The 15,380-nt window shown below is 52.6% G+C and overlaps 1 protein-coding gene across 2 annotated transcripts in view; it reads right to left on the reverse strand.

Annotated features, from left to right (window-relative positions):
• The window catches only part of TMEM132C (transmembrane protein 132C), a 1,220,720-nt gene that overhangs the window by 112,991 nt on the left and 1,092,349 nt on the right, over positions 1-15,380 (reverse strand). For both annotated transcript variants that reach the window (XM_069215371.1, XM_069215372.1), the window contains exon 7: positions 4,718-4,991. In XM_069215371.1, the coding sequence (XP_069071472.1) occupies positions 4,718-4,991 (274 nt within the window). The remainder of the gene's footprint in view (positions 1-4,717; positions 4,992-15,380) is intronic.

Raw genomic sequence — 15,380 nt, forward strand, 5'->3', positions numbered from 1 at the left:
ACCTGTGTGTGGATAGCATGCTGAGGTTGGTGTACCTGTGTGTGGCTAGCATGCTGATCCAGGTGTACGTATGTGTGGATAGCATGCTGAGCCAGGTGTACCTGTGTGTGGATAGCATGCTGACCAAGGTTTACCTGTGTGAGGATAGCATGCTGAGTCTGGTGTAGCTGTGTGTAGATAGCATGCTGGATCAGATGTACCTGTGTCGATAACATGCTGAGCCAGGTGTACCTGTGTGTTGATAGCATGCTAAGTCAGGTGTACCTATGTGTGTGGATAACATGCTATATCAGGTGTACCCGTGTGTGGATAGGTTTCTGAATCAGGTGTACCTGTGTGTGGATAGCTTGCTGGGTCAAGTGTACCTGTGTGGGGATAGCATTCTGAGCCAGGTGTACCTGTGTGTGGATAGCATGCTGAGTCAGGTGTATCTGTGTGTGGATAGCATGCTGACCTTGGTGTACCTGTGTGTGGATAGCATGCTGACCTTGGTGTACCTGTGTGTGGATAGCATGCTGAGTCAGGTGTACCTGTGTGTGGATAGCATTCTGAGTCAGGTGTACCTGTGTGTAGATAACATGTGAGTCAGGTGTACCTGTGAGTGGAGAACATGCTGAGTCAGGTGTACCTGTGAGTGGAGAACATGCTGAGTCCGGTGTGCCCACAAGTTTCAAGTTTGCCGCTCAGCCTCCGCATGTACACACGTGTTTACATGTGGTGCACATATAGAAAGAGGTAAGCTGCCTCAAAGATGCCTGATGAGTTCCCGAAACATAATTATTTTATAAGAAATTCATAAACTTTTAGTGAATTAATTTTCAAGAGTTTTAACCTATCAATAGTAAAGTGATTTAAGTGTGGTGCTACCAAACTTGTTAAACAGAGACAGCACCTGGAAAGCTCATTTCAGTTGCTTGATCTCCCAAAAAGCCTCACGCTATTCTTCCTCTCACTCCAAAATGGCCACGGAGAGGCTTTATGGTACAGTGCGTCCTGATGCTATGGCACCTCCTGTAGACTCACTTCCTGTGGGTCCAAGATGGCCACTGAGAGGCTTTATGGCACAGTGCGTCCTGATGCTATAGCACCTCCTGGAGACTGACTTCCTGTGAGTGCCAGATGGTCACTGAGAGGCTTTATGGCAAGGTGCGTCCTGATGCTATGGCTCCTCCTGTAGCCTCTCTTCCTGTGAGTCCAAAATGGCCACTGAGAGGCTTTTTGGCACAGTGCATCCTGATGCTATGACACCTCTTATAGACTGATTTCCTGTGAGTCCAAGAGGCTTTATGGTTCAGTGCGTCCTGATGCTATGGCACCTCCTATAGACTGATTTCCTGTGAGTCCAAGAGGCTTTATCGCAAGGGGCGTCCTGATGCTATGGCACCTCCTGTAGACTCTCTTCCTGTGGGTCCAAGATGGCCACTGAGATGCTTTATGGCAAGCTGCATCCTGATGCTATGGCACCGCCAGTAGACTGACTTCCTGTGAGTGCCAGATGGCCACTGAGAGGCTTTATGGTACAGTGCGTCCTGATGCTATGGAACCTCCTGTAGACTCTATTCCTGTGAGTCCAAGGTGGCCACTGAGAGGCTTTATGGCACAGTGCGTCCTGATGCTATGGAACCTCCTGTAGACTCACTTCCTCTCACTCCAAGATGGCCACTGAGATGCTTTATGGCACAGTGCGTCCTGATGCTATGGCACCTGCTATAGACTCACTTCCTGTGAGTCCAAGATGGCCACTGAGATGCTTTATGGCACGGTGCATCCTGATGCTATGGCACCTCCTGTACACTCTCTTCCTGTGGGTCCAAGATGGCCACTGAGATGCTCTATGGCAAGCTGCATCCTGATGCTATGGCACCTCCAGTAGACTGACTTCCTGTGAGTCCAAGATGGCTACTGAGAGGCTTTATGGTACAGTGCGTCCTGATGCTATGGAACCTCCTGTAGACTCACTTCCTGTGAGTCCAAGATGGTCCCTGTGAGGCTTTATGGCAAGGTGCGTCCTGATGCTATGGAACCTCCGGTAGACTCACTTTCTTTCACTCCAAGATGGCCACTGAGAGGCTTTGTGGTACAGTGCGTCCTGTTTCTATGGCACCTCCTGTGGATTCACTTTCTTTCACTCCAAGATGGCCACTGAGATGCTTTATGGCAAGGTGCGTCCTGATGCTATGGCACCTCCTGTAGCCTCTCTTCCGATGAGTCCAAGATGGCCACTGAGATGCTTTATGGCACAGTGCGTCCTGATGCTATGGCACCTCCTGTAGACTCACTTCCTGTGTGCCCAAGATGGCCACTGAGATGCTTTATGGCAAGGTGCGTCCTGATGCTATGGCACCTCCTGTAGCCTCTCTTCCGATGAGTCCAAGATGGCCACTGAGATGCTCTACGGCACAGTGTGTCCTGATGCTCTGGCACCTCCTGTAGACTCATCTCCTGTGAGTCCAAGATGGCTACCGAGAGGATTTATGGAAAGGTGCGTCCTGATGCTATGACACCTCCTGGTGACTCACTTCCGGTGAGTCCAAGATGGCCACTCAGATGCTTTATGGTACAGTGCATCCTGATGGTATGGCACCTCCTGTAGACTCACTTCCTCTCACTCCAAGATGGCCACTGAGATGCTTTATGGCACAGTGCGTCCTGATGCTATGACACCTCCTGGTGACTCACTTCCGGTGAGTCCAAGATGGCTACTGAGATGCTTTATGGTACAGTGCATCCTGATGCTATGGCCCTTCCTGTAGACTGACTTCCTCTCACTCCAAAATGGCCACTGAGAGGCTTTATGGCACAGTGCGTCCTTATGCTATGACACCTCCTGGTGACTCACTTCCTGTGAATCCAAATGGCCACTGAGAGGCTTTATGGTACAGTGCGTCCTGATGCTAAGACACTTCCTATAGACTGATTTTCTGTGAGTCCAAGAGGCTCTATGGCACAGTGCATCCTGATGCTATGACACCTCCTGGTGACTCACTTCCTGTGAATCCAAATGGCCACTGAGAGGCTTTATGGCACAGTGCATCCTGATGCTATGACACCTCCTATAGACTGATTTCCTGTGAGTCCAAGAGGCTTTATGGCACAGTGCATCCTGATGCTATGACACCTCCTATAGACTGATTTCCTGTGAGTCCAAGAGGCTTTATCGCAAAGGGAGTCCTGATGCTATGGCACCTCCAGTACACTCACTTCCTGTGACTCCAAGATGTCCCGGAGAGGCTTTATTTTAAATTACTTCCTGGTGCCTCAGTACATCCTGGTGACTCACTTCCTGTGAATCCAAGATAGCCCCTAGAAGGCTTTATTGCAAGCTGCTTCTTGGCTCCACTACAAAGCCTGTTAAGTCACTTCCGGTGAATCCAAGATGGCATCTGAAAAGATTTAGGGAAAAGGTCTTCCTGATTCCTCTGCACATCCTGTTGAATCAATTCTTGTGAATCCAAGATGTCCGTGACGGGACTTGGGGAAAGGTTCTTCCTTATGCCTCGGGACATCTGTTGTCTCATTTCAAATAATCTCTCACCTGAGTGAAAGACCCTTCTAGACATCTAATTTAAAATGACTTCAATAGGAAACTACTCTTCTAAATGGCTGAACTCATCCCGAAGGATCATTTCTGTTTAACTGTGACAACAAAAGATATCCATCCTCTGAGGAAACTTTAAGAGGGCCCCGCCCTCAGCCGTTATTTGTTTTCCCTCAGAAAGCCAGTCCACAGCAACATCAGGAGCTGGAAAACGGGGACATTTCCTATTGAACAAAAGTACATTTTGGCCACCAGTTTTTGGCAAAAACCACAAGTCATATGAAAGGAGCGCTGTGATTTGGGCTATCTAATGGAAGGCCGAGGCTCCTCCTCCTCCATAAGTGTGATCAGACGTGTGGCACTGAGGAGGGACAGAGGGGCTGTGACCATCTTTGCAATGTGCAACATTTGGCCTAAAAAAAGAATGACTTTCTACAAGTCTAGAATCTTTTCTATTTGACGATAAAAGAAATAAAGAAGTAAGAAAGTCACAAAAATGCGACATGAAAAGCCGCACGCGGACACAGAACTTACATACTTTGGGGCAGATTTACGGCTTTTGTGCACAAGACAGAGCAGCCCTGCGCCAACAGGAAAGGGCAGAATGCGCCGTATCAATCCTGCCCTTTCCCACTGCGCTGGTACCGTTTTGGCTGCCTAGCGCCAACGTAGGAACACTTGCACCATGGTTGCAAGGGTGTCTGTGATGTAGGCAGGATTGTTTTAGTGCCGGAAGGCACGCCTTCTTGCACAAAAACAATCCTGGGAGGCTTTTTCCTCCTTATATAAGTGTTGCAAAATGCAGCACACATACAAAGTGGAAAAAAACAAGTAGAAACAAAGATATTTCTCATTGTTGCACCTCCCCTGGGGAGGTGTAAGGGTTTGACGCATCACCAGGCTTTCAGGCTCTTGTAAATCTGGGGATGCGTCAAAATCCATGGGCGTTGCGTGTGGAAACCCACCTCAACGCCCATGGAAAGCTTCCCTAACACAGAGTAAAGCACCGCAGCGGCTCGCACTGCCCTGCCTTACTTCATATCTATGAGGCCATTCAAAGCCACGCAAAGTAGTGCAACAGCTGCACCTGTCGTTGTTCATACACCACAAGGACAAAATTGCAATAATGCACTTGAATACAGGCAGTGCAATGAATTAAAAAGCACAATGAGTGCTTACCTGCATCGTCGTCATGCCAACCTCACGTCCAATCAGCACCCGGGCGTCCTGCAGCTTGGCGATGTGTGGGTCTTCAAGTTTCATGAAGTCACTCACCAGGTCGGTGATGTCAAACTGCCAATCTGAGCCCAGGAGGTGCGTCATCTGACCAGAGGCACCCGCGTCCTCCGCTACAAACTGCGTCAGGACGCGCACCATGGCATGCTGGTACTGCAGGGTGCATCCTCTGCCCCGCCGCTCATCTTCATCATCATCATCACTGTCTCTTGTGGGCCTAGGGACAAAACAGGACTTAAGCTTGACGTCAGGACATCCCTGCAGATACTTTCAGCAGCAAAGCCTACGCGGCAGCCATTTTAGGCTTTTAACAATTTGCACAGCTTCCTCTTCTCCACACTGCACTGCACAGCACTTCATGCACACTCACTTCCTTCAAGCCGTCGTGCAAACCCAGAAAGTAACCACAGAGGTTTAAAGAAAGTTGTCATACATATGACAATAGCTTGGAGGGGCAGAGCTGTACACACTTCAGAAAAAAAGGTTTTAGAATACGTTTGCTTTTAATACATTTTATTCAGGGCCACTGGAATTATGCAGAAGGGGAGGGTCAAATTATGCGGCAGGGTTGAGTAAAGTAGGCAGCAAGAAAAGGCAAACTATGTGGCATTATACGGCACATTTTGTGATAGTATTACTTCATTATTTTGCAATTTGTAAGCTTATTAACACTGGGCATTAATTGTACCTCTTTAGTACCAGTTTAACACCCAAATATAGCAATAAGGTACGGAAGGGTGACCAGTCAAACTTTGCAAAGGGCCTTCCTCTGCGCAGAAACGTGTCGCTGCGTGTTTACTTACTTTTCAATCGTTTGTCCTACAAACAACATTTTTTTGTTTGTTAAAAACTGCAGGTTATATGGCAGATGACCGATTATATGGCAAAAGCGGCAGATCTACAACTATGCGAAAATCGCCATGGCCGCACAGTCGCATAATTCCAGTGGCGTTGATTATATTCCAGCCTTTTAGTGAGTGCTGCGAAGAAAGAGTCAACATTATCAATGACACCGGAGGGTGGAGTGAGCCATGTAGCAATGTGGGGTAGGTCATGTCACGTGACCCTTACATGTCCACGTGAACTGAAGTCCACACAACCCCCCTGGAGTCCCAGTAACATAAATGGGTTTATGCCACAGCAGTGAAAACATGTTTTCAGCAAATGTACTCATAACCTGCATTCACACATTCATTACTACGGTGAAAACATCAAAAATAAGTTTATTACCACAGTACAGCAAAAGTGAAAAGTGACCCTACAACTGGCGCACCTCGGGAACCACAGCCTGGTGACCCTACAACTGGCACATCTCTGGAACTACAGCCTGGTGACCCTACAACTGGCGCATCTCTGGAACCACAGCCTGGTGACCCGACAACTGGCGCATCTGGGGAACCACAGCCTGGTGACCCTACAACTGGCACATCTAGCGAACCACAGCCTGGTGACCCTACAACTGGCGCATCTCTGGAACCACAGCCTGGTGACCCTACAACTGGCACATCTCCGGAACTACAGACTGGTGACCCTACAACTGGCGCATCTGGGGAACCACAGCCTGGTGACCCTACAACTGGCACATCTAGCGAACCACAGCCTGGTGACCCTACAACTGGCGCACCTCGGGAACCACAGCCTGGTGACCCTACAACTGGCACATCTCTGGAACTACAGCCTGGTGACCCTACAACTGGCGCATCTCGGGAACCACAGCCTGGTGACCCTACAACTGGCGCATCTCTGGAACCAGAGCCTGGTGACCCGACAACTGGCGCATCTCGGGAACCACAACCTGGTGACCCTACAACTGGCGCATCTCGGGAACCACAGCCTGGTGACCCTACAACTGGCGCATCTCTGGAACCAGAGCCTGGTGACCCTAGAACTGGCGCATCTCGCGAACCACAGCCTGGTGACCCTACAACTGGCGCATCTCTGGAACCAGAGCCTGGAGGTGCGAGTTGTTTAGGGAGTGTCTCAGCCTCTCCTCACCACCCCCACTAAGCTTTCATCTGTAGTCTCCCTGACAGGCACAGGGGCCTCTTCTGACATCTTCCACAAACCCTTCATCTGCAGGTATCAGGTCCCTCTATCACTGTCATTCATCTCTCTCCTCCTGCAAGCATCACCCCATCACTGTGCCCTCCCTCCAACACACAGACCCACTCACTCCTCCTGCATGCATCACCCCATCACTGTGCCCAACACAAAGACCCACCCTCTCCTCCTGCATGCATCACCCCCATCACTGTGCCCTCTCTCCAGTACACAGACCCACTCTCTTATCCTGCATGCATCACCCCCATCACCGTGACCTCTCATCAACACACAGACCCACTCTCTCCTCCCGCATGCATCACCCCCATCACTGCACCCTCTGTCCAACACACAGACCCACTCTCTCCTCCCGCATGCATCACCCCCATCACTGCACCCTCTCTCCAACACACAGACCCACCCTCTCCTCCCGCATGCATCACCCCTGGCACTGTGCCCTCTCTCCAACACACAGACTCAGTCTCTCCTCCTGCATGCAACACCCCCATCACTGAGCCCTCACTCCAACACACTGACCCAGTCTCTACTCCTGCATGCATCACCCCCATCCCTGCGCCCTCTCCCCAACACACAGACCCACTCTCTCCTCCTGCATTCATCACCCCCATCACTGCACCCTCTCTCCAATACACAGACCCACTCTCTCCTCCCGCATGCATCACCCCATCACTGCACCCTCTCTCCAACACACAGACCCACTCTCTCCTCCTGCATGCATCACCCCATCACTGTGCCCTCTCTCCAACACACAGACTCAGTCTCTCCTCCTGCATGCAACACCCCCATTACTAAGCCCTCACTCCAACACACTGACCCAGTCTCTACTCCTGCATGCATCACCCCCATCCCTGCGCCCTCTCCCCAACACACAGACCCACTCTCTCCTCCTGCATTCATCACCCCCCATCTCTACACCCTCTCTCCAATACACAGACCCAGTCTCTCCTCCTGCATGCATCACCTCGTCACTGTGCCCTCTCATCAACACAAAGACCCACTCTCTCCTCCTGCATGCATCACCCCCGTCACTGTGCCCTCTCTCCAATGCACAGACCCACTCTCTCCTCCCGCATGCATCACTGCACCCTCTCTCCAACACACAGACCCACTCTCTCATCCTGCATGCATCACCCCATCACTGTGCCCTCCCTCCAATGCACAGATCCACTCTCTCCTCCTGCATGCATTACCTCCATCTCTGTGCCCTCTCATCAACACACAGACCCACTCTTTCCTTCTGCATGCATCACCCCATCACTGCACCCTCTCTTCAACACACAGACCCACTCTCTCCTCCTGCATGCATCACCCCATCACTGCACCCTCTCTTCAACACACAGACCCACTCTCTCCTCCTGCATGCATCACCCCATCACTGCACCCTCTCTTCAACACAGAGACCCACTCTCTCCTCCTGCATGCATCACCCCATCACTGCACCCTCTCTCCAACACACTGACCCACTCTCTCCTCCTGCATGCATCACCCCATCACTGTGCCCAACACACAGACCCACCCTCTCCTCCTGCATGCATCACCCCCCATCACTGTGCCCTCTCTCCAGTACACAGACCCACTCTCTTATCCTGCATGCATCACCCCCATCACCGTGACGTCTCATCAACACACAGACCCACTCTCTCCTCCCGCATACATCACCCCCATCACTGCACCCTCTCTCCAACACACAGACCCACTCTCTCCTCCCGCATGCATCACCCCCATCACTGCACCCTCTCTCCAACACACAGACCCACCCTCTCCTCCCGCATGCATCACCCCCGGCACTGTGCCCTCTCTCCAACACACAGACCCAGTCTCTCCTCCCGCATGCATCTCCCCATCACTGTGCTCTCTCTCCAACACGCAGACCCACTCTCTCCTCTTTCATGCATCACCCCCATCACTGTGCCCTCTCGCCAACACACAGACCCACTCTCTCCTCCTGCATGCATCACCCCCATCACTGAGCCCTCTCGCCAACACACAGACCCACTCTCTCCTCCTGCAGGCCTCACCCTCATCACTGCAGCCTCTCTCCAACACACAGACCCACTCTCTCCTCCTGCATCCTGCATACATCACCCCATCACTGTGCTCTCTCTCCAACACGCAGACCCACTCTCTCCTCCTGCGTGCATCACACCATCACTGCGCCCTGTCTCCAACACACAGAGCCACTCTCTCCTCCTGCATGCATCACTGTGAGAAAGTAGCCTCTTTCTAGCCTTGATACCCCCACTTTTGGCCTGTTTGTGAGTGTATGTCAGGGTGTTTTCACTGTCTCACTGGGATCCTGCTAGCCAGGGCCCAGTGCTCTTAGTGAAAACCCTATGTTTTCAGTATGTTTGGTATGTGTCACTGGGACCCTGCTAGCCAGGACCCCAGTGCTCATAAGTTTGAGGTCTATATGTCTGTGTTCCCTGTGTGATGCCTAACTGTCACACTGAGGCTCTGCTAACCAGAACCTCAGTGGTTATGCCCTCTCTGCTTTCCAAATTGTCACTAACAGGCTAGTGACCAATTTCACCAATTCATATTGGCATACTGGAACACCCTTATAATTCCCTAGTATATGGTACTGAGGTACCCAGGGTATTGGGGTTCCAGGAGATCCCTATGGGCTGCAGCATTTCTTTTGCCACCCATAGGGAGCTCTGACAATTCTTACACAGGCCTGCCACTGCAGCCTGAGTGAAATTATGCCCACATTATTTCACAGCCATTTTACACTGCACTTAAGTAACTTATAAGTCACCTATATGTCTAATCCTCACCTGGTGAGGGTTGGGTGCCAAGTTACTTAGTGTGTGGGCACCCTGGCACTAGCCAAGGTGCCCCCACATCGTTCAGGGCAAATTCCCCGGACTTTGTGAGTGCTGGGACACCATTACACGCGTGCACTATACATAGGTCACTACCTATGTATAGTGTCACAATGGCAACTCCGAACATGGCCATGTAACATGTCTAAGATCATGGAATTGTCACCCCATTCTGGCATTGGGGAGACAATTCCATGATCCCGCGGGTCTCTAGCACAGACCTGGGTACTGCCAAACTACCTTTCCCAGGGTTTCACTGCAGCTGCTGCTGCTGCCAACCCCTCAGACAGGTTTCTACCCTCCTGGGGGCCAGCCAGGCTTGGCCCAGGAAGGCAGAACAAAGGACTTCCTCAGAGAAAGGGTGTTACACCCTCTCCCTTTGGAAAAAGATGTCAGGGCTGGGGAGGAGTAGCCTCCCCCAGCCTCTGGAAATGCTTTGATGGGCACAGATGGTGCCCATCACTGCATAAGCCAGTCTACACCGGTTCAGGGATCCCCCAGCCCTGCTCTGGCGCGAAACTGGACAAAGGAAAGGGGAGTGACCACTCCCCTGACCTGCACCTCCCAGGGGAGGTGCCCAGAGCTCCTCCAGTGTGCTCCAGACCTCTGCCATCTTGGAAACAGAGGTGCTGCTGGCACACTGGACTGCTCTGAGTGGCCAGTGCCAGCAGGTGACGTCAAAGACTCCTCCTGATAGGCTCTTACCTGTGTTGCTAGCCTATCCTCCATCCTAAGTAGCCAAACCTCCTTTTCTGGCTATTTAGGGTCTCTGCTTTGGGGAATTCTTTAGATAACGAATGCAAGAGCTCATCAGAGTTCCTCTGCATCTCTCTCTTCACCTTCTGCCAAGGAATCGACCGCTGACTGCTCAGGACTCCTGCAAAACCGCAACAAAGTAGCAAAGACGACTACTGCAACCTTGTATCGCTGATCCTGCCGCCTTCTCGACTGTTTTCCTAGTGGTGCATGCTGTGGGGGTAGTCTGCCTCCTCTCTGCACTAGAAGCTCCGAAGAAATCTCCTGTGGGTCGACTGAATCTTCCCCCTGCAACCGCAGGCAACAAAAGACTGCATCACCGGTCCTCTGGGTCCCCTCTCAGCATGACGAGCGTGGTCCCTGGAACTCAGCAACTCTGTCCAAGTGACTCCCACAGTCCAGTGACTCTTCAGTCCAAGTTTGGTGGAGGTAAGTCCTTGCCTCCCCACGCTAGACTGCATTGCTGGGTACTGCGTGATTTGCAGCTGCTCCGGCTCTTGTGCACTCTTCCAGGATTTCCTTTGTGCACAGCCAAGCCTGGGTCCCCGACACTCTTACTTGCAGTGCACAACCTCCTGAGTTGTCCTCCGGCGTCGTGGGATCTCCTTTTGTGACTTCGGGTGAGCTCCGGTTCACTCCTCTTCCATGTGCCTATTCTGGTACTTCTGTGGGTGCTGCCTGCTTCTGAGAGAGCTCCCTGTCTTGCTGGACGCCCCCTCTGTTTTCTCACGCAAGTGGCAACATCCTGGTCCCTCCTGGGCCACAGCAGCATCCAAAAACCCTAACCACAGCCCTTGCAGCTAGCAAGGCTTGTTTGCGGTCTTTCTGCGTGGGAACACCTCTGCAAGCTTCTTCACGACGTGGGACATCTATCCTCATAAGGGGAAGTTTCTAGCCCTCTTCGTTCTTGCAGAATCCACAGCTTCTACCATCCAGTGGCAGCTTCTTTGCACCCTCAGCTGGCATTTCCTGGGCATCTGCCCAATCTCGACTTTGTCGCGACTCTTGGACTTGGTCCCCTTGATCCACAGGTAATCTCGTCCGGAAATCCACTTTGGTTGCATTGCTGGTGTTGTTCTTTCTTGCAGAATTCCCCTATCACAACTTCTGTGCTCTCTGGGGAATATAGGTGCACTTTACACCTACTTTTCAGGGTCTTGGGGTGGGCTATTTTTCTAACTCTCACTGTTTTCTTACAGTCCCAGCGACCCTCTACAAGCTCACATAGGTTTGGGGTCCATACGTTATTCGCAATCCACTTTTGGAGTATATGGTTTGTGTTGCCCCTATACCTATGTGCTCCTATTGCAATCTACTGTAACTTTACATTGCTTGCATTACTTCCTTTTGCTATTACTGCATATTTTTGGTATTGTGTACATATATCTTGTGTATATTTGGCATCCTCATACTGAGGGTACTCACTGAGATACTTTTGGCATATTGTCATAAAAATAAAGTACCTTTATTTTTAGTATATCTGTGTATTGTGTTTTCTTATGATATTGTGCATGTGACACCAGTGGTATAGTAGGAGCAATCCATGTCTCCTAGTTCAGCCTAAGCTGCTCTGCTAGCTACCCTTTCTATCAGCCTAAGCTGCTAGACACCTCTTCTACACTAATAAGGGATAACTGGACCTGGTACAGAGTGTAAGTACCCCTTGGTACCCACTACAAGCCAGGCCAGCCTCCTACAATCACCCCCATCACCGTGACCTCTCATCAACACACAGACCCACTCTCTCCTCCTGCATGCATCACCCCATCACTGCACCCTCTCCAACATACAGACCCACTCTCTCCTTCTGCATGCATCACCCCCGTCACTGAGCCCAACACACAGACCCACCCTCTCCTCCTGCATGCATCACCCCCGTCACTGTGCCCTCTCTCCAACACACAGACCCACTCTCTCCTCCCGCATGCATCACCCCCATCAATGTGCCCTCTCCTCAATACACAGACCCACACTCTCCTCCTGCATGCATCACCCCGTCACTGCACCCTCTCCAACACACAGACCCACTCTCTCCTCCTGCATGCATCACCCCATCACTGCACCCTCTCCAACACACAGACCCACTCTCTCCTCCTGACTGCACCTCTTTACATCACTCCGTCACTGTGCCCTCTCTCCAACACAGACCCACTCTCTCCTCCTGCATGCACCTCTTTACATCACTCCGTCACTGTGCCCTCTCTCCAACACAGATCCACTCTCTCCTCCTGCATGCATCACCCCGTCACTGCACCCTCTCTCCAACACACAGACCCACTCTCTCCTCCTGCATGCATCACCCCCATCACTGCGCCCTCTCTCCAACACACAGACCCAGTCTCTCCTCCTGCATGCATCACCCCCATCACTGCGCCCTCTCTCCAATACACAGACCCAGTCTCTCCCCCTGCATGCATCACCCCCGTCACTGTGCCCTCTCATCAACACACAGACCCACTCTCTCCTCTTTCATGCATCACCCCCATCACTGTGCCCTCTCTCCAACACACAGACCCACTCTCTCCTCCTGCATGCATCACCCCATCACTGCACCCTCTCCAACACACAGACCCACTCTCTCCTTCTGCATGCATCACCCCCGTCACTGAGCCCAACACACAGACCCACCCTCTCCTCCTGCATGCATCACCCCGTCACTGTGCCCTCTCTCCAACACACAGACCCACTCTCTCCTCCTGCATCCATCACCCCATCACTGGGCCCTCTCTCCAATACACAGACCCACTCTCTCCTCCCGCATGCATCACCCCCATCAATGTGCCCTCTCCTCAATAAACAGACCCACACTCTCCTCCTGCATGCATCACCCCGTCACTGCACCCTCTCCAACACACAGACCCACTCTCTCCTCCTGCATGCATCACCCCGTCACTGCACCCTCTCCAACACACAGACCCACTCTCTCCTCCTGCATGCATCACCCCCATCACTGCGCCCTCTCTCCAACACACAGACCCACCCTCTCCTCCTGCATGCATCACCCCCGTCACTGTGCCCTCTCATCAACACACAGACCCACTCTCTCCTCTTTCATGCATCACCCCCATCACTGCGCCCTCTCTCCAATATACAGACCCAGTCTCTCCCCCTGCATGCATCACCCCCATCACTGTGCCCTCCCTCCAACACACAGACCCACTCTCTCCTCCTGAATGCATCACACCCATCACTGGGCCTTCTCATCAACACACATTCCCACTCTCTCCTTCTGCATGCATCACCCCATCACTGTGCCCTCTCTCCAACATGCAGACCCAGTCTCTCCCCCTGCATGCATCACGCCCATCACTGCGCCCCCTCCAACACACAGACCCACTCTCTCCTCCTGCATGCATCACCCCATCACTGTGCCCTCTCGCCAACACACAGACCCACTCTCTCCTCCTGCATTCATCACCCCATCACTGTGCCCTCTCGCCAACACACAGACCCACTCTCTCCTCATGAATGCATCACCCCCATCACTGTGCCCTCTCTCCAACACAGACCCACTCTCTCCTCCTGCATGCACCTCTTTACATCACCCCGTCACTGTGCCCTCTCCAACACACAGACCCACTCTCTCCTCCTGCATGCATCACCCCGTCACTGTACCCTCTCTCCAACACATAGACACACTCTCTCCTCTGCATGCATCACCCCCATCACTGTGCCCTCTCTCCAACATGCAGACCCACTCTCTCCCCCGCATTCATCACCCCATCACTGCGCCCTCTCTCCAACACACAGACCCACTCTCTCCTTCTGCATGTATCACCCCCGTCACTGTGCCCAACACACAGACCCACTCTCTCCTCCTGCATGCATCACCCCCGTCACCGTGCCCTCTCTCCAACACACAGACCCACTCTCTCCTTCTGCATGCATCACCCCATCACTGTGCCCAACACACAGACCCACTCTCTCCTTCTGCATGCATCACCCCATCACTGTGCCCTCTCTCCAACACACAGACCCACCCTCTCCTCCTGCATGCATCAGCCCATCACGGCACCCTCCCTCCAGCGCACAGACCCACTCTCTCCTCCTGCATGCATCACCCCCGTCACCGTGCCCTCTCTCCAACACACAGACCCACTCTCTTCTGCATGCATCACCCCGTCACCGTGCCCTCTCTCCAACACACAGACCCACTCTCTCTTCCTGCATGCTTCACCCCATCACCGTGCCCTCTCTCAAACACACAGACCCACTTTCCCCTCCCGCATGCATCACCCCATCACTGCGCCCTCTCTCCAACACACAGAACCACTCTCTCCTCCGGCATGCATAACCCCATCACTTTGCCCTCTCTCCAAAACACAGACCCACTCTCTGCACCTGCATGCATCACCCCATCACTGCACCCTTTCTCCAACACACAGACCCACTCTCTCCTCCTGCATGCATCACCCCCGTCACTGTGCCCTCTCTCCAACACACAGACCCACTCTCTCCTCCTGCATGCATCACCCCGTCACTGCACCCTCTCTCCAACACACAGACCCACTCTCTCCTCTTTCATGCATCACCCCCATCACTGTGCCCTGTCGCCAACACACAGACCCACTCTCTCTTCCTGCATGCATCACCCTGTCACTGTGCCCTCTCTCCAACACACAGACCCACTCTCTCCTACTGCATGCATCACCCCGTCACTGTGCCCTCCCTCCAACATTCAGACCCACTCTCTCCTCCTGCATGCATCACCCCCATCACTGCACCCTCTCTCCAACACACAGACCCACTCTCTCCTCCTGCATGCATCACCCCCGTCACTGTGCCCTCTCTCCAACACACAGACCCACTCTCTCCTCGTGCATGCATCACCCCCATCACTGCGCCCTCTCTCCAACACACACCCACTCTCTCCTCCTGCATGCATCACCCCCATCACTGCACCTTCTCTCCAACACACAGACCCACTCTCTCCTCCTGCATGCATCACCCCCATCACTGTGCCC

This window comes from Pleurodeles waltl, chromosome 11 (genome assembly GCF_031143425.1).
Source record: "Pleurodeles waltl isolate 20211129_DDA chromosome 11, aPleWal1.hap1.20221129, whole genome shotgun sequence".
Classification (NCBI taxonomy): domain Eukaryota; kingdom Metazoa; phylum Chordata; class Amphibia; order Caudata; family Salamandridae; genus Pleurodeles; species Pleurodeles waltl.